Source organism: Rhinoraja longicauda, chromosome 2 (genome assembly GCF_053455715.1).
Source record: "Rhinoraja longicauda isolate Sanriku21f chromosome 2, sRhiLon1.1, whole genome shotgun sequence".
NCBI lineage: Eukaryota > Metazoa > Chordata > Chondrichthyes > Rajiformes > Arhynchobatidae > Rhinoraja > Rhinoraja longicauda.
In genome coordinates this window covers 79916256-79942307 of record NC_135954.1, presented here as the reverse complement: position 1 = coordinate 79942307, position 26052 = coordinate 79916256, and the positions used below count along the sequence as shown (strand labels likewise).

General features: G+C 42.1%; 1 protein-coding gene across 4 annotated transcripts in view; it reads right to left on the bottom strand.

The window, feature by feature from the left end:
• Positions 1 to 26052, bottom strand: part of crppa (CDP-L-ribitol pyrophosphorylase A) — a 189207-nt gene that overhangs the window by 141935 nt on the left and 21220 nt on the right. For all 4 annotated transcript variants that reach the window (XM_078428894.1, XM_078428877.1, XM_078428886.1 and 1 more), the window contains exons 4-5: positions 7098 to 7202; positions 3657 to 3702 (exon numbers count right to left, since the gene is read on the bottom strand). In XM_078428894.1, the coding sequence (XP_078285020.1) occupies positions 3657 to 3702; positions 7098 to 7202 (151 nt within the window). The remainder of the gene's footprint in view (positions 1 to 3656; positions 3703 to 7097; positions 7203 to 26052) is intronic.

Below are 26052 nucleotides of genomic sequence, written 5' to 3'. Positions count from 1 at the left end.
AGCCTTGCGGTACCCCACTAGTCACTGCCTGCCATTCTGAAAGGGACCCATTTATCCCCACTCTTTGCTTTCTGGCTGTCAACCAATTTTCTATCCATGTCAGTACCCTACCCCCAATACCATGTGCTCTAATTTTGCCCACTAATCTCCTATGTGGAAATTAGTCGAAGGCTTTCTGAAAGTCGAGGTACACCACATCCACCGGCTCTCCCCTGTCAATTTTCCTAGTTACATCCTCAGCAAATTCCAGAAGATTAGTCAAGCATGATTTCCCCTTCGTAAATCCATGCTGGCTTGGAATGATCCTGTTACTGCTATCCAAATGCTCTGCAATTTGTCTTTTATAATTGACCCCAGTATCTTCCCCACCACTGATGTGAGACTAACTGGTCTATAATTCCCCGTTTTCTCTCTCCCTCCTTTCTTAAAAAGTGGGATAACATTAGTTACCCTCCAATCCACAGGAACTGATCCTGAACAATGGAAAATGCTTTTAATGGCTTATTTTTTCGTTTTGGAGATACAACGCGGAAACAGGCCCTTTGGCCCACCAGGTCTGCGCCGACCAGCGATCCCCGCACATTAACACTATCCTACACCCACCAGGGACAATTTTTTTAACATTTACCAAGCCAATTAACCAAACCTGTACGTCTTTGGAAAATGGGAGGAAACCGAAGATCTAGGAGAAAACCCACACAGGTCACGGGGAGAATGTACAAACTCCGTACGGACAGCACCCGTAGTTGGGATCGAACCCGAGTGTCCGGCACTGCAGTCGCTGTAAGGCAGCAACTCTACCGCTGCGCCACCGTGACCATTTATTTTCCTCCTTAAAGGAACATTCCCCCTTATTTTCTTGTACTCAACCTTTCAGCCCACAAAATGATGTAGCTCAAAAACCTGTTTTCATCCATTGCTTCCATGTCTCTTCTCTCCCTTGTTCTTTAGGAGAATGTAATTCAAAGCACAAGCATAATTCTGCTGTTGTCTATCCCCCTAACACTGCTCATCCTAATGAGCAAAGGTGCAGGATGTTCTGTTATATTGAGTGAAAAAGCTTATGAGGATGTCATACTTATTGGTAAGCATGCTTACAGCCAACTGTTTTGGAATGACCTGACTGAACTTGAGTTTTGCTTACATTTATTCAAACTGGGTCTTCAAAAAGAAATCATGATATTTGAAAATAAAAGTTTTAACGAAGCATCAAGGAGCATTTTACCCATCTGAGCATTGGAACTTGTTAACATGTTAATTCAGGAATATGTTTTGTTTTTTTAAATCACCTCTAATATAATAGTAGGTATCACAAAATGCTGGAGTAACTCAGCAGGTCAGGCAGCATCTAGGAGAGAAGGAATGGGTGACGTTTCGGGTTGAGACCCTTCTTCAGACTGCTAGTAATATAATAGTAATGTACCTGAACATATACAAAACCTTTCTATTTAATTCAAATGAAAATAAACAGATGCTCAATGATCAATCAGCATTTGAAAAGACAATTTCTGGATAACGCTATCAATATTCTTTGGATATGGACAGAACTGTGCAACTTAAAATAAAACTTGTCTTTATTGCAGATGTAACAATTTGTTACAGTTCTAGTGTACATGGCAAGTTTAGCAAGTTTGCAGATAATACAAAAGTGGGCAGTATTGAAGATAGTGAAGATGGCAAATCTTCAAAAATTGCAGCCGGATCTTGATCGGTTGGCCAGGTGGACTGAGGAATGGTTGATGGAATTTATACAGAGAAATGGGAGGTGTTGCATTTTGTAAAGTCCAACATGAGCAGGTCCTACACAGTGAATGGTAAGGCTCTGGGAAGTGTTCTAGAGCAGAGGGATCTAGGAGTGCAGGTACATAGTTCCTTGAAGGTAGCGTCACAGGTAGATGGGGTGGTCAAAAAGCCTTTTGGCACATTGGCCTTCATCAGTCAGAGTATTGAGTATAGAAGTTTGGAGGTCATGTTGCAGTTATACAAGATGTTGGTGAGGCCATATTTAGAGTATTGTGTTCAGTTCTGGGCACCATGTTACAGGAACGATGTTGTTAAGTTGGAAAGGGTGCAGCAAAGATTTACAAGGATGTTGCCAGGACCCGAGGGTCTGAGCTGTAGGGAGAGGTTGAGCAGGCTGGGACTCTATTGCCTGTTTACACACTGTATGACTTAATGACTCTTGTGGTAAAAAGAAGTTGAATCATGTCAACATCATCAACATGGAGCTTCATGACCATAGACCCTTTACCTGCGACTTGTGCAACCATTATACAACTTGAGCAAATTGGACAACATGGGTGACTTCAATGAATAATTATTTCAACACAGGCCTTTGTTGGCAGACAATATATTTTGTTTAATCCTGTCCCTGTTATGCTGTTACTAGTAATAATTTCATTGTTCCATTAATTTAAGACAATTAAATAGTCTTGACTGTAATGCTGTAGAAATCCATTTACTTGTCTTTTCCCAACACCCGAATGCCTGAATTTCGGCTTGTTTGCTCATATGTAATTTAAAACTGTCATATTGGCTGCTTCATTGCCTGAAGCTTTAGGAAACGCAGTGTCAGATTTTAAGATTGATGAGCAAGAGATCAGCCCAGCCTGCCCTCAAAACAACTAAAAAATCACTGTTTTTTAAAAATCAAGTGTTCCTGTAAAAAATTGCAACTTTTGCCCAATTTGTGTGTGTGTGTTGTATAAATAAATAACTCTGCTCTGTTGATAATAATTTTTAATGCACAGCACTAATTACCACAGATATTACATGGTGGACAACAATGAAGAAGGATGTCCTACTACTTATGAATAACTGCAAGACAGGCACAGGAAGAATCAGATCAAACATCTAAAATTACAACCGCCATCATTGTGCTCCATAATCACACGATCAGATAGCAATCCTCAAAGCAAAGGCAACTGAACACATTTAGGTGTGCTTAAAACCCAATGTTTCGAATGAGCCTGAGGGTTGTTGACTTGTCGGTATGGGTTTAAGTCCTAAGATAAAGCACTGGAAGAGAAACCTGTAACTAAACGGTGGTGAGATTCTGGAAGGAGACAGGAATGGAGAGGGGAGTGGTGGGTTGTAGAGGAACTAGGAGAAATTGGTACCCATCCAGGTGGGGCACAGGGAAGAGAGGGGGGACGAAGGAGAGGGGAGGGGAGCTGCCCCATAAGCTCCACAGATGTTGCCTGACCCGTTGAGTTACTCCAGCACTTTGTGGCTTTTTCAGGTAACAATGTTTACTGGTTATAACTCCCAAGAGAATTTAAAGATATTGAGTGAATATTATTTTATGACGGAATTCAAAATTAGTTACAGGAGCAGTCAAAAACTCAGAGCAAATAGAAAATTATAAAACCCATTTAAGAAAAAGATAAATTTCGTAAATTTGCTGTAACTAGGGTTGTGAAATAAATTTGAATATACAACACCCTATATTCTGTTTAGTCGGAATTTAAAAAAAATTCTGATATCAATGTTTGCAATTGCATCTGACATTTAATAACATTCCCAATTTTGCAATATATTTCAGTGAACAATGCCATCACGGACAGAGCGAAGTGATGCTAAGGACAGAGCCAAGACATATTTAGTTCAATTAAGAAGTTAGAACAACTCAACTTGATGTAAACTTGAGCACGTACCCTTGATAATTGATTCGGCTGCATAAAGATCCCGCTTGTACGTTACCTAAGGGGGAGAAAAATCTGATTATGCTCAACTCTGGGGGAAAAAAATCAATATGTATTGGTAATCATAGAGTAAAACCCCTTTTTACATCAATGACACATACAATTTATATCCAGGAATTGGCACCACTGAATCCATTTAAAACACAGGCCAAAACATCAGAGAGCAATGGGAGTAATTGATTTGGGTCTGGGTACATTTCCACGAGGGAAATGGAGGACAATCAAAGTCAAAGTTCTCGAAGGGATGGAAAAGAGTTGATAATGGAAATAAGTGCAATGGTAAATTACGAATAGAATTCAAGATGGGCAGGCTCACCTCAACGTGACTGGAACCCTGCTCTCGACTCAATAAAGAAGGCAGCATTGCAAGGAAATTATTCTGAATAAGATGGATTAAGTGGACCAGGTAACACCAGGAGAACATTTGAGGAATAGTATCACAAAATGCTGGAGTAACTCAGCAGGCCAGGCAGCATCTTGGAGAGAAGGAATGGGTAACGTTTCGGGTCGAGACCCTTTTTCAGACTGATGTGAGGAATAATAATCATAATATCATCATGCTTAGTTTCAGAAAAGAGAAGGGCAAGAAACAATCGAAAAGAGAGGAGGAATTTGAATTGCATTGAATTGAATCGAGTCTCAATGGAATGAGGAGGGACTTACCAGCATGAAATGGATTGAAAGTTAGGCAGGCTAAACTAGGTGACCTTCAAGGAAGAGATATTTCCAAGAGAGGCTAGGTACATTTGCACAAGAGGCAAAGGGAAATTAACAAAGGTAAAGGTATCATCCCACAGCTTCAAAGAGGACCGAGAATAAAGTGAAGATTACAACACAAAGAAGAGGGGAGGAAGTAGAACACATATCAAATGCATAATTCAGAGAACAAGACTGAATATAGTAACCTGAGAAAGGGGAAAAAGTTAAAATATAACAGAGAACAGAATAGCTGGTGGCATTACAGGGAACGCAAAAACCTTCTCCAGGCATGTGAATAGTAAGCCTCTGCAGGACTGGCAGCTCAATGTTCCGGGGTACAGGAGCTTCAGGAGAGACAGGGGTGAGGGGAAAAGAGGAGGGGGGCTTTGCATTGTTGGTTAAGGAGGATGTCACTGCAGTGGTCAGAGGTGACATTACGGACAGCTCGTCTTGTGAGGCTATATGGGTGGAGCTGAGGAACAAGAAAGGGATGATCACCTTGTTGTGGGTGTACTAGAGATTCCCGAATAGTCAACAGGAATGAGAAGAACAAATATGCCAGGAGATTGCAGACAGCTGCAGGTCAAATAAGGTTATTGTTGGAGGGGATTTTAACTTTCCCAATATAGACTGGGAAAATCATAGTGTGGGGTGCAATTCCTCAAAAGTGTTCAGGAAAGTTTTCACAAGCAGTATGTAGAAGCCACCACATGTGAGAGGGCAACACTGGATCTAGTATTGGGAAATTGGGACGGGCAAGTTAATGAAGTGTTTGTGGAGGACCACTTTTGGGACTAGTGGTCACGGTTCGATTAGGTTTAAGATAGTTATGGATAGGGACAGAGAGGGTCCACTGTTAAAATGCTCAGGTAGACACAAAATGCTGGAGTAACTCAGCGGGACAGGCAGCCTCTCTGGCGAGAAGGAATGGGTCATGTTTTGGGTGGAGACCTTTCTTAAAATGCTCAACTGGGGTAAGGCCAACTTTGAGGGTATAAGAGAAGGTCTCACTCAAATTGACTGGAGCAGGTTATTTGAGGGGAAAGGAACATCGGCCAAGTGGGATGTTTTTAAACGTGTGCTGACAAAAGCTCAGGATATGTACATCCCCATTAGAGTGAAGGGCAAAGCAGGCAAACGTAAAGAAGCTTAGCTGAGGAGGGAAATTACGGCATTGGTCACAAACAAGAAGGATGCATGGGACAGGTATAGGCAGCTGGGATCAAGTGCATCCCTGGAGGAATTTCGGGAACTAAGGAGTAAACTGAAAAAGGAGATCAGAAGGCCAAAAAGGGGCCAGAAGATAGCTCTGGCAGGTAGCATTAAGGACAATCCCAAAAGATTTTATAAATATATAAGGGGGAAAAGGGTAATTAGAGAGAGAGTGGGACCTCTCAGCATAGTCAGCATGGTTTTGCACGTGGGAGGTCGTGTCTCACAAATCTGACTGCGTTTTTTGAGGATGTGACCAAAAAGGTCGATGAGGGCAGAGCTGTAGATGTTGTGTATGGACTTCAGTAAGGCATTTGACAAGGTTCCACATGGTAGGCTGCTCTGGAAGGTTAGATCGTATGGGATCCAAGGAGAGATAGCTGAATGGATAGCAAATTGGCTCCATGGAAAGAAGCAGAGGGTGATGGTGGAAGGTAGCTTCTCAGACTGGAGGCCTGTGACTAGTGGTGTGCCTCAGGGTTCGGTGCTGGGCCTGTGACTCTTTGTCATCTACAACAATGATTAGAATGAAAACATACAGGGAAAGATTAGCAAGTTTGCTGATGATACAAAAGTGGGTGGTTTTGCAGATAGTGAAGATGGTTGTGAAAGATTGCAGCAGGATCTTGATCGATTGGCCAGGTGGGTGAAGGAATGGTTGATGGAATTTAATACAGAGAAGTGTGAGGTGTTGCATTTTAGGACGTCTAACAAACGCAGGGCCTACACCGTGAATGGTAGGCCTCTGGGGAGTGTTGTAGAGCAGGGGGATCTGGGAGTGCAGGTGCATGGTTCCTTGAAGGTCGAGTCGCAGGTAGATAAGGTGGTCAAAAAGGCTTTTGGAACATTGGCCTTCATCAGTTAAAGTAAACAGTATAGAAGTTGGGAGGTCATGTTGCAGTTGTATAAGACGTTGGTGAGACTGCATCTAGAATATTGCGATCAGTTCTGGGCACCATTATAGGAAGATATTGTCAAGCTTGAAAGGGTTCAGAGAAGATTTACCAGGACTAGAGGATGTGAGATATAGGGAGAGGTTGAGTAGGCTGGATATCTACTCCTTGGAGTGCAGGAGGATGAGGGGTGATCTTTTTGTGGTGTACAAAATCATGAGAGGAATAGATCGGGTAGATGCACAGATTCTCTTGCCCAGAGTAGGGGAATTGAGAACCACAGGACATAGGTTCAAGGTGAAGGGGAATAGATTTAATAGAAATCTGAGGGGTAACTTTTTCACACAAAGGATGGTGGGTGTATGGAACAAGCTGCCAAATGAGGTAGTTGAGGCTGGGACTATCCCAATATTTAAGAAACAGTTAGACAGGTACATGGATGGAATAGGTTTATAAGGATATGGACCAAGCGCAGGCAGGTGGGACTAGTGTAGTTGGCAGTAGTGTAGCTGGGACATGTTTGCCGGAGTGGAAAGTTGGGCCGAAGGGCCTGTGTCCATACTGTATCACTCACAATGTTCTGTCTTACCTTCCACAGGTCAGGTGGTCCATCAATGAGCTTTGCAGAGATGCCACAGTACTGCAGAGCTAAATGAAGACACTCTGTCCCATGCTCAAGATCATAATCTGTGCACTGCAACAGAAAATATAATGATATATTAGACCAGACATCTCCAGAAGGGAAAGCAAAAAAAAAACCACAATTAAATGCAGATGAAAATCACTTCTGAGCAGCCACGAGGCAATGTGAAGGAACAAGAGTAAAATACTGAGACAAATCTATAACAAGCTGGATATATCAAAAATGTTAGCGGTTATAATACATTTCCTGCATATGCCCCTGCCGAGTAGTTGGTAAATTATTTTATAATAATCAACATGTTTAAATCTGGGTATCTGTCCACATACACTTGAACATATGTGTCAAATATCATTGCCTCGCACTGAACATCATATAGGAAGAGTAAAGGAGTTAACCCATAGAGAACGGAAAAGCACATAAAGAAAAGTGGAGGAATAGATCCAGATATAGAATTCCGTCATTAGGCAGCCCATATACTGATAAGAAGTGCAGGAAAGAACTGCAGATGCTGGTTTAAATCGAAGGTAGACACAAAATGCTGGAGTAAGTCAGCGGGCCAGACTGCATCTCTGGAGGGAAGGAATGGGTCTTCTCTTGTACCAATGGAGACATGACAGAATTGAACGAATGAATCGGGTCATGCAGAAGGTAACATAAGACCCATTAAATTACAGAGGGTGAATGAGGGCAAACACATCTTTTTAACTGTATCACACGATACATCGCGGGGCTTGGGTCGGCCCGTCGCGGACCTTTCACCATCCGGCGCGGCCTGAAATAGGCCGTTGACCTTTCACCGCCCAGCGGGGGCTTCAATATCGGGAGCCCCGACCGCCCCGACGTGGCAACTCCAACAGCCTGACCGCGGGAGAAGACAGCAGGGAAGAGAAAAAGACATTTTTGGCCTTCCATCACAGTGAGAAGGGACTGGAGGAGACTCACTGTGATGGATGTTTCTTTTTGTTTGGTGTTAGTTGTGATTGTATGTGTTATTGCATTTTTATTGATTATTCTTATTGGTCTTATTGTTTAACTGCGGGTAATGTTTCATTTCACTACACATTTATGTGTATGTGACAAATAAACGACTATTGACTATTGACTATTGATTTCAACTCAGAATCGAAATCAGCAATTCTTATGTACGAATACTCCAAGATGTAATATAAGAAGCAGGCAATAAAACATACATAGTCAACAAAAGTGAACCTGGTCAACTTGCGTTACTTTCCAAGACAAATTTCTATCCCACTGTTTCTTACATTCACTTATTCTCCCTCTGCCCCCATCCCATTGCTCATGGTTTGGAATAGTTATACAACTGGAATATTTCCCCAGGCTGTAACATTAGCCCAAACATGCAGAACTGCTTCCCGAATGACCTTCGCTCCTTCAGCGGTGCCAATATTTGCTAATAATTGCAGTGTTCACTTTAGTTTGCAACTTCTCAAGTAATGAAGCATTCTGTCACTGCACACAATGCAGTAAAAGTGGGCACGGTTTCTGGTTTGGGCTGTCAAGTTGCAAGCAATATTCGGAAAACACAAACTATCGACCGGTGGCACTGACATCCATGGTGATGAAGTGCTTTGAGAGGTTGGTTATGGCACATATCAACTCCTACTTCAACAAGAACCTCGACCTACGACAATTTGTCTACCGCCACAAGAAGTCAATGGAGGATGTGATCTCCCTGACTCTCTACTCTGTAGTGGACCACTTGGACAATAAAAACACACATGTCAGGCTGTTTATAGACAATAGCTCAGTGTTCAATACCATCATCCCCTCCAAGCTAGTTACCACACCCTGTGTGTAGGGGAGAGGGTGAGGCCGAAGATGTCCTGGTTGGGTTGCTCCTGGGCCTGGCCAAGCTGGCCATCTGCGACTCACGGCGCCAGGCAGAAGACGTCTCTGCCCGAGCCAGCTGCCTACTTCTTTTCCGTGGTTACGTCCGCGCCCGGGTGGTGTTGGAGAGGGAATGTGCGCTGTCCACGGGTACCCTGGGGGATTTCCGGGGCCGCTGGGCACCGAGGGGGGTTGGATGCATCCTGGATAGGGATTGTAATATAGTTGTATAATAGTTTCATTTGGTATATTTGTTTGTATTGTATTCTGGTGGTGGGTTCTGTTTTATTGCATTGTAAATATTTGAATAAAAATTTGAATAAAATAATTGAATAAATTTTTTGATAATCATTTTTTTTTAAATTAAAGTTAGTTACCACATCATGTGCGTAGGGGAGAGGGTAGGGCCGAAGATGTCCTGGTTGGGTTGCTCCTGGGCCTGGCCAAGCTGGCCATCTGCGACTCACGGCGCCAAGCGGAAGAGGGCTCTGCCCGAGCTAGCTGCCTGCCCCTTTTCCACGCCCGGGTGGTGTTAGAGAGGGACCACGCGCTGTCCAAGGGCACCCTGGGGGATTTCCGGGACCTCTGGGCACCGCGGGCGGGGGGTTGAATACATCCTTGACAAGGATTGTAAGATAGTTGTATAAAAGTTTATTGTTTGTCTTATATTATGGTAGTGGGTTGTGTTTTGGCTTTATTGTATTGCATATATTATTTTAATATTTGAATAAATATTTTTAGACAATAGACAATAGACAATAGGTGCAGGAGAAGGCCATTCAGCCCTTCGAGCCAGCACCGCCATTCAATGCGATCATGGCTGATCACTCTCAATCAGTACCCCGTTCCTGCCTTCTCCCCATACCCCCTCCACTCCGCTATCCTTAAGAGCTCTATCCAGCTCTCTCTTGAAAGCATCCAACGAACTGGCCTCCCTCCACTGCCTTCTGAGGCAGAGAATTCCACACCTTCACCACTCTCTGACTGAAAAAGTTCTTCCTCATCTCCGTTCTAAATGGCCTACCCCTTATTCTTAAACTGTGGCCCCTTGTTCTGGACTCCCCCAACATTGGGAACATGTTTCCTGCCTCTAATGTGTCCAATCCCCTAATTATCTTATATGTTTCAATAAGATCCCCCCTCATCCTTCTAAATTCCAGTGTATACAAGCCTAATTGCTCCAGCCTTTCAACATACGACAGTCCCGCCATTCCGGGAATCAACCTAGTGAACCTACGCTGCACGCCCTCAATAGCAAGAATATCCTTCCTCAAATTTGGAGACCAAAACTGCACACAGTACTCCAGGTGCGGTCTCACCAGGGCCCGGTACAACTGTAGAAGGACCTCTTTGCTCCTATACTCAACTCCTCTTGTTACGAAGGCCAACATTCCATTGGCTTTCTTCACTGCCTGCTGTACCTGCATGCTTCCTTTCAGTGACTGATGCACTAGGACACCCAGATCTCGTTGAACATCCCCTCTTCCTAACTTGACACCATTCAGATAATAATCTGCCTTTCTATTCTTACTTCCAAAGTGAATAACCTCACACTTATCTACATTAAACTGCATCTGCCATGTATCCGCCCACTCACACAACCTGTCCAAGTCACCCTGCAGCCTTATTGCATCTTCCTCACAATTCACACTACCCCCCAGCTTAGTATCATCTGCAAATTTGCTAATGGTACTTTTAATCCCTTCATCTAAGTCATTAATGTATATCGTAAATAGCTGGGGTCCCAGCACCGAACCTTGCGGTACCCCACTGGTCACTGCCTGCCATTCCGAAAGGGACCCATTTATCCCCACTCTTTGCTTTCTGTCTGTCAACCAATTTTCTATCCATGTCAGTACCCTACCCCCAATACCATGTGCTCTAATTTTGCCCACTAATCTCCTATGTGGGACCTTGTCGAAGGCTTTCTGAAAGTCGAGGTACACCACATCCACTGACTCTCCCCTGTCAATTTTCCTAGTTACATCCTCAAAAAATTCCAGTAGATTTGTCAAGCATGATTTCCCCTTCGTAAATCCATGCTGACTCGGAATGATCCTGTTACTGCTATCCAATTGCTCAGCAATTTCGTCTTTTATAATTGACTCCAGCATCTTCCCCACCACTGATGTCAGACTAACTGGTCTATAATTACCCGTTTTCTCTCTCCCTCCTTTCTTAAAAAGTGGGATAACATTTGCTATCCTCCAATCCACAGGAACTGATCCTGAATCTATAGAACATTGAAAAATGATCTCCAATGCTTCCACTATTTCTAGAGCCACCTCCTTAAGTACCCTGGGATGCAGACCATCAGGCCCTGGGGATTTATCAGCCTTCAGTCCCATCAGTCTACCCAAAACCATTTCCTGCCTAATGTGGTTTTCCTTTAGTTCCTCCATCACTCCGGCCCCTAGAACATTTGAGAGATTGTGTGTATCCTCCTCAGTAAACACAGATCCAAAGTAACGGTTTAACTCGTCTGCCATTTCTTTGTTCCCCATAATAAATTCCCCTGCTTCTGTCTTCAAGGGACCCACATTTGCCTTGACTATTTTTTTCCTCTTCACGTACCTAAAAAAACATTTGCTATCCTCCTTTATATTATTGGCTAGTTTACCCTCGTACCTCATCTTTTCTCCCCGTATTGCCTTTTTAGTTAACTTTTGTTGCTCTTTAAAAGAGTCCCAATCCTCTGTCTTCCCACTCTTCTTTGCTATGTTATACTTCCTCTCCTTAATTTTTATGCTGTCCTTGACTTCCCTCGTCAGCCACAGGTGTCTCTTACTCCCCTTAGAGTCTTTCCGCCTCTTTGGGATAAATTGATCCTGCAACCTCTGCATTATTCCCAGGAATACCTGCCATTGCTGTTCTACCGTCTTCCCTGCTAGGGCCTCCTTCCAGTCAATTTTGGCCAGCTCCTGCCTCATGCCTCTGTAATCCCCTTTGCTATACTGTAATACCGACACTTCCGATTTTCCTTTCTGCCTTTCCATTTGCAGAGTAAAACTTATCATGTTGTGATCACTGCCTCCTAATGGCTCCTAAGTCCCCTTATCTGATCAATAAAAGAAAAAAAAGGCTGCGTGCACAGCCCCCTGCTCTACTCGCTCAATACTCGTGACTGTGTAGCCGGACACAGCAAACTTCATCTACAAGTTCGCCGACGACACCATCGTTGTTGGACGAATTACAGATGGTGATGTGTCAGAGTACAGAAGTGAGATCAATCAATTTACCAAATGGTGCCAGCACGACAACCTGGCTCTCAATATCAGTAAGACCAATGAACTGATTGTGGACTGTGGAAGAGGAAGGATGAGAACACACAATCCTGTTTCTATCAACGGGAGGATGGTGGAGAGAGTCAAAGACTTCAAATTCCTGGGCGTGCATATTTCTGAAGATCTTTCCTGGACCCAGCACACTGATGCAATTATAAAGAAAGCACATCAAACCTTCTACTTCCCAAGAAGATGACGGAGGTTCAGCATGTCAGAGGGGTTTATCTTGAACCTCTGCAGGTGTACAGTAGAGAGCATGTTGACTGGTTGCATCATGGCCTGGTTCGGCAACCCAGGAGCGATGAAGACTGCAAAAAGTTATGAACACTGCCCAGTCCATCACCGGCACTGACCCCGCCATTGAAGGGATTTACCAGAGTCACTGCCTCAAAAGGGCAGCCAGCATCATCAGAGACCCACACCATGCTGGCCACACACTCATTTCACCCCTACCATTGAGAAGGTGGTACAGGAGCCTGAAAACTGTCACGTCCAGGTTCAGGAACAGCTTCTTGGCTGCAGCCATTTTGTGATTAAACACTGCAACCTCAAATAAGCTTAGAACTACATTGACTATTATTGTTGTGTGTGTGTATGTGTGTGTGTGTATGTGTATATATATATATATATATACACATACACACATATATATATATACACACACACACATATATATGTATACTAGCACAAGTGTGCCCGTTGGGCCCGTCCTCGTAGGGTTTCCATTGTAACCGGGAGGGGAGTGGGGGGGAGGGAAGGGAGGGAGGAGGGTGGTGTGGAGGGGGGAGGGGAGGGGGGGATGGGAGGGGGGGATGGGAGGGGGGAGGGGAGGGGGGAAGGGGGGGAGAGGGGAGGGAGCGGGGTAGGGGGAGGGGGAGGGAGGGGGAGGGGAGGGGGGAAGGGGAGGGAGAGGGGAGGGAGGGGAGAGGGAAGGGGGGAGGGAGGGGGACCTCCCCTTTTCCCAGTACCCCTCGTTCCCCGTTGGGCCTGTCCTCGTAGGGTTTCCATTGTAACCGGGAGGAGGGGAGGGAGGGAAGTGGGAGGGAGGGTGAAGGGAGGTGTGGAGGGAGGAGGGGTGGGGAGGGGGAGGGGGGAAGGGGGGGAGGGGGGAAGGGGGGGAGGGGGAGGGAGGGGGGTAGGGGGGAGGGAGGGGGGTAGGGGGGAGGGAGGGGAGAGGGGAGGGGGTAAGGGGGAGGGAGGGGGACCTCCCCTTTTCCCAGTACCCCTCTTTCCCCGTTGGGCCCGTCCTTGTAGGGTTTCCATTGTAACCGGGAGGGGAGTGGGGGGAGGGAGGGGGTAGGGGGAGGGAGGGGGGAAGGAGGGGGACCTCCCCTTTTCCCAGTACCCCTCTTTCCCCATTGGGCCCGTCCTTGTAGGGTTTCCATTGTAACCGGGAGGGGAGTGGGGGGGAGGGAAGGGAGGAGGGAGGTGTGGATGGGGGAGGGGACGGAGGGGGGGAGGGGAGGGGGGAAGAGGGTAGGGGGGAGGGGGAGGGTGGGGGGAAGGGGGGGAGGGAAGGGGGGGAGGGAGGGGGACCACCCTTTTTCCCAGTACCCCTCTTTCCCCGTTGGGCCCGTCCTCGTAGGGGGGGAGGGGAGGGGAGGGGGAGAGAAAATGGGGGGGGGGGGGAGTGAGAATGTGGAATGGGACAACAGGGGTAGTGCGGAGGGGAATTGGTGGTGGGGGAAAGAGGGGTACTGGGAAAAGGGGAGGTCCATATCCCTCCCCTCTCCCCCATCCCTCCCTCCCCCCTCTCTCCCCCCCCCCCTCCCTCCCTCCACAAATACCACCCCATCTCTCATCACCCTCCCCCCCTCCCTCCACCCTCCATCCTCAACACATCCCTCCCTCCACCACTCCCTCCCCCTCGATCACTCCACACCTCCCTCCCCCAAACCTCCCTCTCCCTCCCTCCCCCCTTCACTCCCTCACCCCCTCCCGGATACAATGGAAACCCTAAGAGGACGGGCCAAAGGGGAGAGTGTGGGGAGAGTAAGAGTGGGGATGGGGGACGAGAGAATGGGGAATGGGCCCAACGGGCCCACTTTGTCTAGTAGTATATAGATATATATATATATATATATATATATATACACACACTTAACCTTTTTTTTCTCTCTCATTTATTATATTGTTTACAGTATATATATTCTGTTATGTTGATGCAAGTAAAAATTTCATTCTTCTATCTGGGACATATGACAATAAAACACTCTTGAAACAAGGAAATCGCCATTTCAAACAAGAAAACACCCACCTCCTCCCCATAACATTCAATGGCACTGCCATTATAAAGATTTCCACCACAAATAGTTGATGCCCACCCCATCTAATATTCTTAAACATTCACTCTCAACATCGCCCACACAGTGTGTACTATCCATAAGATGCACTGCCATAGATTTGCAAGGCTGCTCTTGCACCTCCCAAACTCATCACGGTCTCAACCGAAACGCCACCCATTCCTTCTATCCAGAAATGCTGCTTATCCCCGCTAATCCAGCATTTTGTGCCTATCTTTGGGGTAAACCAGCATTTGCAGTTCATTCCTACTCATCACCTTAACTGCCTAGCAGGGCAAATGGTAGCTCATGTACCTCAGCACCACATGCAGCATCCTGAATTTATTGCTGTTATTTAATTGACAGCGAATCCTGGAACTCTTTACTTGTGGAGATATTGTCATCCCACAGGTCTTAAAGGTCCAAGAATCCTTTATACCAGAAATTAAAAAGCAATTCAAAAGGAAAATTATTATTTGCATTTGGTGCCCATAACTTTCAAAATGATTTAAAAAAATGCAAGCCACAAAACTCAAATGCTTATTAATGAACAAACTGGAGGATGTTTGCTCCAAAGATCCAACATTTGTTTTGTATAATGTAGTGAAATTACTTTGAAGTTAAACAGCCCAGAATATAACTTTGCCTCTGGACACATGCTGAAGAGATACTGTAGTATCAGTCGTCTACATATCCTGCTATGATACTTCCATTGCCTTCAAATACTTTCCACATCCTCTGTAGTTAGGCTGTCAGCAGCAGGAGAAGGATGTTTAAAAGGATAAGCCATTTGGGAAGCCCATTGCTCCACATGGATAATCCAGCTCAACATCCACACCAGTGCAAGCTCACCAACAATTTAAATTATTTCACACCATGCTGTGGAACAGTCCTCATTTCCAAACGCCAAACATTAATCTGTCACTGATCCCGGCTTTGATTTTAGAAGTATTTGCATCTGATTTATACTTGTCCAGCGTGGAAGTGATCTCGAGGACAGGTTAATCGAGTCAGTGTTATTGGGTAGCCTTGTGAATCCATGGTTGCTTGGTAACCATCCCAGCTGGCATGTTTGGCTGAGATGAATGGGAAAGGAAAGTAATTGGACTCAGTTGTCCCTCATCCATTGTATGGAATGAAGCAGAGGGGAGATGTCATTCAAGATTGCAACTGAAACTCTGGAGCCCACCGATCTGGTGTTGAAGATTATGTTTGAAAGCAAAAGGCACTTCTCAAAGTACGTACGTTTTTCTGAAACTTAGTTAGATAAAGCCAACATTGTTCTTTATGGCATTAAAATAAAAATGGGTATACGATTAATGATTAATTAAGTAAGAACTGGCTCCTATCTGAAATTAGATCTATAAATTACATGCTCTCTCTCGTCAAAAGGCATCTCTATTTCCAGTAGTTTTGTTTTGTTTCCTTTCCACACCCAGTGACTTTTCTTTAAGTCTGCGCTATACTCCACAGCCATCATTCACGAGAATGACAGTTGTATTTTGTGGTCTGTAAAGGCTTGGGTTACGAGAAATAATGGAGCTGCCACCTTTACAAGAAAGGGCACATTATTTAATCTAATCTTAAAATCTCATCACTCCTTTTTTGCTTTGCCAAACAAAAGTGTCTTCCTTCTCCAGAAAATTCACAGGCAGCCATAAAGTAAATGCAGCTGCTTGCATCTTATTTCTATAACACTGTTTGGTCTCAGAATCATCTGCAATACAAGTGTGATATGCCTAGCCACAGCACACTGACCATTTCTGTCAAGGGACATATATTCAAGTAGATTTATAGTTAAATTGTCTGGAAGATTAATGTGCAGCAATTGCACAACTTCAATATTCAAACCAGTATTCTCTACATTTAAGAATGTATGGGAAACCTTTAACATTTTCAGGCATTTAAACCAGCACAGAATATTTTTTGAAGAAAATTAATCTCCACATACCAATGTTCATTTTGTAATAAAGACACAATATTTACCTTGTATTCTAGTTAGCTTTTCAAATTATTGTATTTTTGGATTGATATCTTGTAGCATTGTGATATTTATTGAATTACATTAGGGTATTTTTATTTTTAAGTTTTAAATAAGTTCAAAAAGAGACAGGTGTAAAAAGATGCTTCCATTAGCAAAGACTGCATATTTCAGATAAAACATTTTTGACAAGTACTCGGCTTCCTGTTTGAGTAAACAAAAAACATCCTGCAGTGTAATTTGAAGCAAATTTAGGATGGAATCAGATACTGTGAGAACTTTCAAATGACAACTAGATACATTTGACTCGGACTAATTCGCAAAAAAATCTCTTTTCAAGGGTCATAAGCCTATGGAATTCTCTTTCTAAAAAGGGTGGAGGGAGTTAGATCCTTGATAAGCAAGGAGGTAAAGTGTACCACAAATATGCAGGAGTGCAGACTTGTTACAGCAGATCAAATGGTAGAATCACTTACAGGACTGCCTCGCCTGCTCTGCTCTTCATTCATGTTTATAAGCTGCTACAATTCTCCAAGGGACCTGATCAATATTCTGCCCTTAGCGAAGTCTGATATGGTAGAGTCTAAAGAAAATCCAGCATCATCTTCTTTGAGTAACTCAGAGAGATGGGAAGATTGTTGACTTTGCAGGGGACATCACAGCCTTACAATCTTACCTTGAAAACGACCTAAAAGCCAAATAACTGGCTACCTGTATTACTTACTGGATAGTCAAAGGGTTTTTCGTCCATGGTCAGGGTTGTCAAAAATAAGAGGGCAGAGGTTTAAGAAGAAAGGGAGAAGATTTAAAGGGGATTTCTAAAAAACATACAGAGTGGTTGATATTGGTAAAACTGTTCAATGAACTTTTGTAACTTTGGCGGCGCCAGACATTTGTGTACTGCGAAGGTGTGGTCTGCTGTATGATTTTGCCGGGTTGTATGCAAAACAAAGCATCTCACTGTACATGTGACAAATAAGTATCATCGAATCATTGAATATCTTGAACGCACTGCCAGAGGTGGTGGAACCAACTACAATTGCTCTGTTTAAGAGGCATTTGGACAGACACTTAAATAAGCAAGACATGGAAGGATACGATCCTAATAAAGGCAAATAGGATTAACATAAAGGAGTAAAATAAAATCAGCACAGATATGGTGGGCCAAGAGGCCTGTTTCTCTGCTGTGTGATGCTATTACTATTTGTGGGAGTTCATTGTACATAATTTGGCTGCCATTCTTGCCCATAATGACAAGAGTGATTGCACTTGTGCTGCCAGATAGTAATTTTTAAAATTTGGTAATTGCAATCCACCTAATTCAAATTTCCATGTTAATTTTTCCAGAGACATTCTTGGCATTTTACCTTTCCAAAGAAAATTCCTCAGTTTTGTTCAATTCTTGAAAAAAATTATTTGGCAAAGGTATAGGCAGTGTTGAAAATAAATACTGTATCCTCGGAAAAATATTCATCTTAATACAATTCACTCTCCCTATCAATGTAATTGGAAGATTCATCCATTTCTTCAGGTCCTCATCTATTTTTTTTATTAGTGGTTTATAATTTAATTTATACAAATTATTTAACTTATTATCTACATTAACTCCTAAAAACTTAATGCCTTCTTTTTGCCATTTAAACTGACTTTCTCTTTTACATTGATCATAATTGCCTTCAACAAGAGGCATTATTTCAGTTTTATCTTTATTAATTTTATATCCTGATACTTTCCCATATTCTTCCAGTCTGAAATATAATTTTCTTAAGGATTCCAATGGTCTAGTAAGACAAATTAAGACATCATCAGCAAATAAAGTAATTTTGTGATCTTCCTGATTAACTTTAAATCCTTTAATATCTAAATCTGCTCTTATTAGCTCTGCCAGAGGTTCAATGGCCAATACAAATAAAGCCGGTGACAAGGGACATCCCTGTCTACTAGATCTTTCCAAATTAAATGATTGAGAAGATTGGCCATTTGTCACCACTTTGGCTTTAGGTTGTTTATAAAGAGCTTTTACCCAGTTAATAAAACCATTTCCTAATCGGTACTTCTCTAATACTTTAAATAGAAAATCCCATTCTAACCTGTCAAACGCCTTTTCAGCATCTAAAGCAACTGCTACGCTCAATTCCTTTCTTTTCTGTGCTAAATGTAAAATACTTATAAATCTTGCTACATTATCAGATATTTTCCTTTTTTTGACAAATCCAGTTTGGTCCTCTTTAACCAGCTTCGGTAAATATTCTGCCAATCTCCTTGCTAAAAGTTTAGCAACTATTTTATAATCTGCATTCAACAATGATATTGGTCTATAAGAAGATGCATTTAAAGGGTCTTTCCCTTTTTTTTTTAATTACAGTTATAATTGCCAATGAGAAGGAGTCTGCTAATGTAGAAGTTTTTTCCGCTTGATGTATCACTTCCATAAATAGTGGTAACAACAAATCCTTAAATTTTTTATAGAACTCAGGCGGAAAACCATCTTCCCCTGGAGATTTATTACTTGGTAAAGAATATAATACTTCCTCCACCTCTCTCAAAGTAAAGGAGGCATTTAGTCCCATCTGCTCCTCATTAGAGATTGTTGGTAATTGTATCTTGGATAAAAAATTATTTATCTTAATTTCATCCTTTTCAGATTCAGAATGGTACAGATTAGTGTAGAATTGCTTAAATACCTCATTGATTTCTCTAGGTTTAGAAGTAATAATGTTCTGATCTGTTCTAATTGAATTTATTGTTCTTGATATTTGTTCTTCTTTCAGTTGCCATGCCAATACCTTGTGCGCTCTTTCTCCTAATTCATAATATCTTTGGTTAGTTCGTAATATTAGTTTTTCTGTTCTGTGAGTATGTAAAGTATTGTATTGAAATTTTTTATTTGCAAGTTGTGTTTTTTTTGTATCTGAAGAAGTTTTCTGTAAGTCTTTTTCTAATACGGTGATTTCTTTTTCTAATCTTTCAGATTCCTTCCTATAGTCTTTCTTTATCTTAGATGAGTAGCTTATAATTTGGCCTCTCAATGCTGGTTCAAATTGAAGGTAGACACAAAATGCTGGAGTAACTCAGCGGGTCAGGCAGCATCTCAGGAGAGAAGGAATGGGTGACATTTCGGGTCAAGACCCTTCTTCAGACTGATGTAAATAAATGTAAATCATCATCAACTTGTTCAGCAAAGAAGCATAATTCAAGTATATATTAAGGATAGGTTTGCCAATATCACTCACGGTAACTTTGTAATCCAATGTATACAAGATATAATTGTTCGAAAATTTCTTGTACGGGGTTATGATGCGTCAACTATTGAGGAAAGTATCCTGTAGAGTTTTACAGGTCTTGGGTGAAATATTCTTCTCCAAATACAAATACCTTTTTATTGCCTTCTCCCAACACTGACTTTCAACTAAATTTAAATTGCATCCAAACTTAATCTTTATACAATGTGTCTGAAAGAGAACATATTGGGGATAATGATATGTCAACATGAATAAATCCACAAAATAAACATGTGACTGATAAGAAACTGATATAAGAAAGCAGCATAAAAACAATGGCAAGAGTTAGTCATTTTGCAGCTAAAGGACAATGAGAAACATATTTTACCATCCTCTCTGTAATTAGAAGAGATTAAAAGACAAAAGCATTGATGGCATTGGCAAAATTAGATTGTAATTAAGGTTCCAGTTCATGTAATACACTTTATTTTGTTTGGTATAAAAAAGGTTATGATTCTACTACAAGCTAGTAAGTTTTATCACATTCCCACAAAATCCATGAACACCATAGAGGAATGTGTTTAACAATTTATTCATAAGCGCCCATAGTTATCCAAACTATTTTCCATGCTCAAATTTTCACTTGACAATTGCATAAACTATTAAAAATCCACTAATCGTGGTGAATTGTGTCAATTTTTTTAATTGACTCTCTTGGTTTCATTTGCAGAAGGTCGTATGTGCTGGGAATCCTGCAATATGGTAGCAGCACACACGATTCTGAGTGAATAAGCCCCAGATTTCCCCAGAACATCTAAGATACCATATGTGAGCACAGACATTGCCATTGTTTGCCAGTCATCAGGCAATTGCTCTGCAGAGTCTGACCTTTGTTAAAAAAAAACAAAGCTTCCTTGAGGGAAACCACAATATGGGTTGCTTTTGTAATGCACCACTAGTGATAGGCTCTCAACAACTGGAGAATTGGTTGTCTCAAAAGACTTAATACTTCCTGTGGGATACCAGTTCCTCAGCTATTGGTCGGAAAAGTAGACAGATTGACTGTTCTTTTGATATATTTCAATTCTCTGGACTTGGGTATATAAATTTCAGTAAATTTGCAGAAATTTGGAACGTGCACAAAATGACTTAAAAAATTTATTCAACAGTTTGCATTCACACACTTGCAATGCATGGAAAGAATGTAAATATTGTTGCTGGACCCCGGGGCTTCTCAGTAGTTAACCAGTCTTCCTCTTCAAAACAGCACACGGGAACATGATGAAGCAGATGGGATTAATGTTGAGTTTGAATACTCAGTTGTCTTCACTGCAGCAGAGGCAGATTAAACTGAAAAGATTTACTTGAACTGTAACTAAATAATGAGATTTAGAGAACAATTTGAGAGCCTTTGAAAATGACCAAATGTAGAACATAATATTACAGCTAGTTTAAATTACAAGTCAATCCTATACATGTTAATGTAAAGTACAGGATGAGCGATAGTGACTATAAGTGTAAGTCATAGATAAATACCAAAAATATGTATTATACATCATTCAAGCTAACAACACGTCTGCAGGCTTTGATTTAAGCTAATTATTTTAATAATTTCTATAAATATGAAACTGCTTTGATTTTGAAACCAGAAAACATTGACTCAAAGAATAGAATTCATTAAAAGTACTGTAAATAATCTGGTAGCAAATTTAAAAAGACGCAACAAAATAAAATGAGCAAAGTGAAGCCTGATTGATGTGTGACCCAAAATTTCACTCATTCCTTCTCTCCAGAGATGCTGCCTGTCCCACTGAGTTACTCCAGCATTTTGTGTCTCTCTTGGATGTATTTATCCCATTGTATAGCAAGTCCAAATTACCTTAGGATTTCAACAAATCATTCAATAGCACCTCACTGTCAAATAAAGTGTCAATGCTGGGAACTCCGACACAAACTGTAATGGCAACTTCAGTCTTTTCCAATAAAATCCTTTCCGCTTGCCATTACTTCATAGGGAGTGGGAGTGAACTTGACTCAAACCAACAAAGAGATTTTCCGAACGTATTAACAGTTTAATTAGTCGTTTATTGAAGTAAGAGTACAAACAGATATGTGGCAGGTCTGTATCTCCCCAAGCTTTCAGCTCTCGTCGCAAGTCTGTATCTCACCATACTCCCTGTGTCTGACCCCTCCCGTCTCTGCATGACAGTTGCAACTGGCTTAGCATCCTGGATGTTTCCAAAGAGTGGATCTGATGGTAGCTTCACTTGTTCCCTGATATTTTCAAGGAACAATTCCCAGCCTTTCAATTGTTCTTCTGTTCTTTTTCTTCTCAGTTGTTCTTTAATTTGCAACTGTCTTCTCTTCTGTACTTCTTCCTCAATGCCATGCTGGTCTTTCAGGGTGGCAACCCATTTCATGACAGCAGAGAACGTTGAAGGTGCAGATGATGAAGAAAAACTGTTTTCCTTTACGGAATCCTTTCTGATATCGCCACCTTGTGGCTGAACATCAGATCTAACCGCAGACATACTTGTACGTTGCTATCCCTTTTAGACGCATTGACGTAAAATCATATCTTCACAAGAATTCAAAACAATCTGATATCTTGCGATGCTCAAGGTCACTTCTTTGTTCTCAATATTCCAATTACAGCAGCCGTTTTTCAATACACCTTCTGATATACAGCTTTTCCACTAAACCTTAATGTTGTACTCACTTTTCCTGCACGTAGGCTTTTGACGTTTCCAATCACTGTTAGTCAGATTAGCGCAGATTGCGACCCCGTCCAGTCTGTGGGATTCGGTTCAGGCTTACAAAATAAAACAATTCTGTTCCGTCCAGTTGATTCACAAGCACCAGTCTCACTCATTGAGCCAATTCTTACTTAAAATGACTCTTACTTTAAATGTAAAGTTCTTACTTTAAATGTAATGGCAACTTCAGTCTTTTCCAATAAAGTCCTTTCCGCTTGCCATTACTTCACAGGGAGTAGGTAGGAGTGAACTTAACGCAAACCAACAAAGAGATTTTCCAAACGCATTTCCGGTTTAATTAGTCGTTTATTGAAGTAGTAGTACAAACAGGTCTGTTGCAGGTCTGTATCTCCCCAAGCTTTCAGCTCTCATTGCAGGTCTGTATCTCACCATGCTCCCTGTGTCTGACCCCTCCCGTTTCTGCATCTCCAGATATAGCACCTAGTTCTGGCTCCTCCCAGTACGTTATGCCCATATATGTATTCATCTCATGACAGCCCCCCAAGTGTCCAAAATAATACAGCAAGATATCTAGACAAAATATTATAATATACTAAAACAGCCAGCACAAACACAAATGGCTCTTACACAAACAAAAAATAGAATTGCACATGCAATCAGAATTATTCAAAAATCAAATGTTGCAAGTGCTACAAAATCAAAATGAACACAAGAAAATTCTGTGTCCACAGAGCGAGTTCCAATGAAGAACCACTGACTCTAAACAATAATTCTGTTTCTTTCACTCTCTTTCCAACATCTCTGTTCATCTTTAATCACATTCATTATTAAGTCTTCAGCAAATTTGATTCACTGCTCATGATATCAAGAAAGTGGCATGAGCACTGGATAGAGCTCTTTCCTGATCTCAATCAGAGTACACCCGAGCTGCTGTACTGTAAACCTGTGGTCCCGAAGCAGACTTGCCTCTGGCCATGCTTTTCCACAATAGTAACAACATAGGCATCTACCTGGCGATACAAAAAATTGCCCAAGCACATCCTGTTCACAAAAAAAGCATGGCTAATCCAATTGCCTAGATACTGCTCAATCAGTCTACTCTCAATCATCAGCAAGTCAGATGGAAGGTATTGTGCTATTTAGCTCAACAGTGCTATTTAGCTGCACTTATTCATTTATCACCTGCTTATTTTGGGATTGTCAGAATTATTTGAGTCCAGACCCCATCACCGCCTTTAGCTTAATATGACTAAAGATGTTAATTCCAGAGAGGAGGCGAGAGTGATTGCCCTTGACATTAAGACATCATTGGACAGAACATGACATCACACAGTCTTGCTAGAACTGGTTAGTGGGCATCAAGGGAAAACACATCACTTCATGTTTAGCACGAAGATGGTTGTCGCTGTTGCTGTTGTCAATGATCTTAGTCCCTGGAATCTTTTTACAGTTCCTCAGGTCAGTGTCTTATGACCAACCACCTTCAGCTGCTTCTTCAATGACCTTCCTTCGTTCACAAGTTCTGAATTAGGGATCCTGCCTGATGACTACAGAATGTTCTATTCTGATCACAACCTCTCAGCAACTGAAGCAGTCTTCATCTGAATGCAGCAGTCTGGACAATATCCAGGTATTAGATTAGCACAAATAATACAGTGCCCTCCGTAATGTTTGGGACAAAGACTTTATTTATTTGCCTATGTACTCCACAATTTGAGATTTGTTATAGAAAAAATCACATGCGGTTTAAGTGCACATTGTCAGATTTTAATAAAGGGTATTTTTATACATTTTGGTTTCACTGTAGAAATTACAGCTGTGTTTATACATAGTCCCCCCATTTCAGGGCACCATGTTTGGGACACAGCAATGTCATGTAAATGAAAGTAGTCGTGTTTAGTATTTTGTTGCACATCCTTTGCATGCAATGACTGCTTGAAGTCTGCGATTCATGGACATCACCAGTTGCTGGGTGAGTTCTCTGGTGATGCTCTGCCAGGACTGTATTGCAACCATCTTTAGTTTATGCTTGTTTTGGGGGCTGGTCCTCTTCAGTTTTCTCTTCAGCATATAAAAGGCATGCTCAATTGGGTTCAGATCGGGTGATTGACGACCATTTTTTAGCTTTGAAAAACTCCTTTGTTGCTTTAGCATTATGTTTGGGATCATTGTCTTGCTGTAGAATGAACTGCCGGCCAATTAGTTTTGAGGCATTTGTTTGACGTTGAGCAGATAGGATGTGTCTATACACTTCAGAATTCATTATGCGACTACCATCAGCAGTTGTATCATCAATGACAATAAGTGAGCCAGTCCCTTCAGCAGCCATACATGCCCAGGCCATAACATCCCCATCACTGTGTTTCACAGATGAGGTGGTATGCTTTGGATCTTGGGCAGTTCCTTCTCTCCTCCATACTTTGCTCATGCCATCACTCTGATATAAGTTAATCTTCGTCTCATCTGACCACAAGACCTTTTTTCCAGAACTGTGGTTGCTCTTTTAAGTACTTCTTGGCAAACTGTAACCTGACCATCCTATTTTTGTGGCTAACCAGTGGTTTGCATCTTGAAGTGCAGCCTCTGTATTTCTGTTCATGAGGTCTTCTGCAGACAGTGGTCATTGACAAATCCACACCTGACTCATGAAGAGTGTTTCTGATCTGTCAGACTGGTATTTGGGGATTTTGCTTTATAAAAGAGGCTTTATAAAAGAGAGAATTATTCTGTCATCAGCTGTGGAGGTCTTTCTTGGCCTGCCAGTACCTTTGCGATTAGTAAGCTCGCCAGTGCTTTCTTCTTAATGACGTTCCAAACAGTTGATTTTGGTAAGCCTAAGGTTTGGCTGATGTCTCTAACAGTTTTATTCTTGTTTCTCAGTCTCATAATAGTTTCTTTGACTTTCATTGGCATAACTTTGGTCCTCATGTTGATAAACAGCAACAAAAGTTTCCAGAGGTCATGGAAAGACTGGAGGAAAGACTGGGTGCTGATAGCTCTCTTAAACCTGCATTAAGGAGGCATTTAAACACACCTGAGCAATTACAAACGCCCGTGCAGCCATGTGTCCCAAACATTATGGTGCACTGAAATGGGGGGGACTATGTATAAACACAGCTGTAATTTCTACATAGTGAAACCAAAAGCTGTAATTTCTACATGGTGAATAAAAACACCCCTTATTAAAATCTGGCAATGTGCACTTTAACCACAAGAGAATTTTTTTTCTTTTACAAATCTCAAATTGTGGAGTACAGAGGCAAATAAATAAATGATGGGTCTTTGTCCCAAACATTATAGAGGGCACTGTACATCACAAAAGTCATAGAACTTCCTTCTCCTACATGATGGTGTCTAACTACCCATCTCTTCGCATTCAACAGCAGTACGCTTGCCAGGTCCATCAACATCCTGGGTTTCGGCATGGACCAGAAATTCAACTAGACCTGCCTGCACGTACACCAAGGCTGCAAAAGCCAGTCAGAATCTCAGTGTTTTAGGGTGAGTGACTTACCTCCTGACACCTCAAAGCCTTTTCACCGTTTACAAGGCACAAATCAGGAGCATG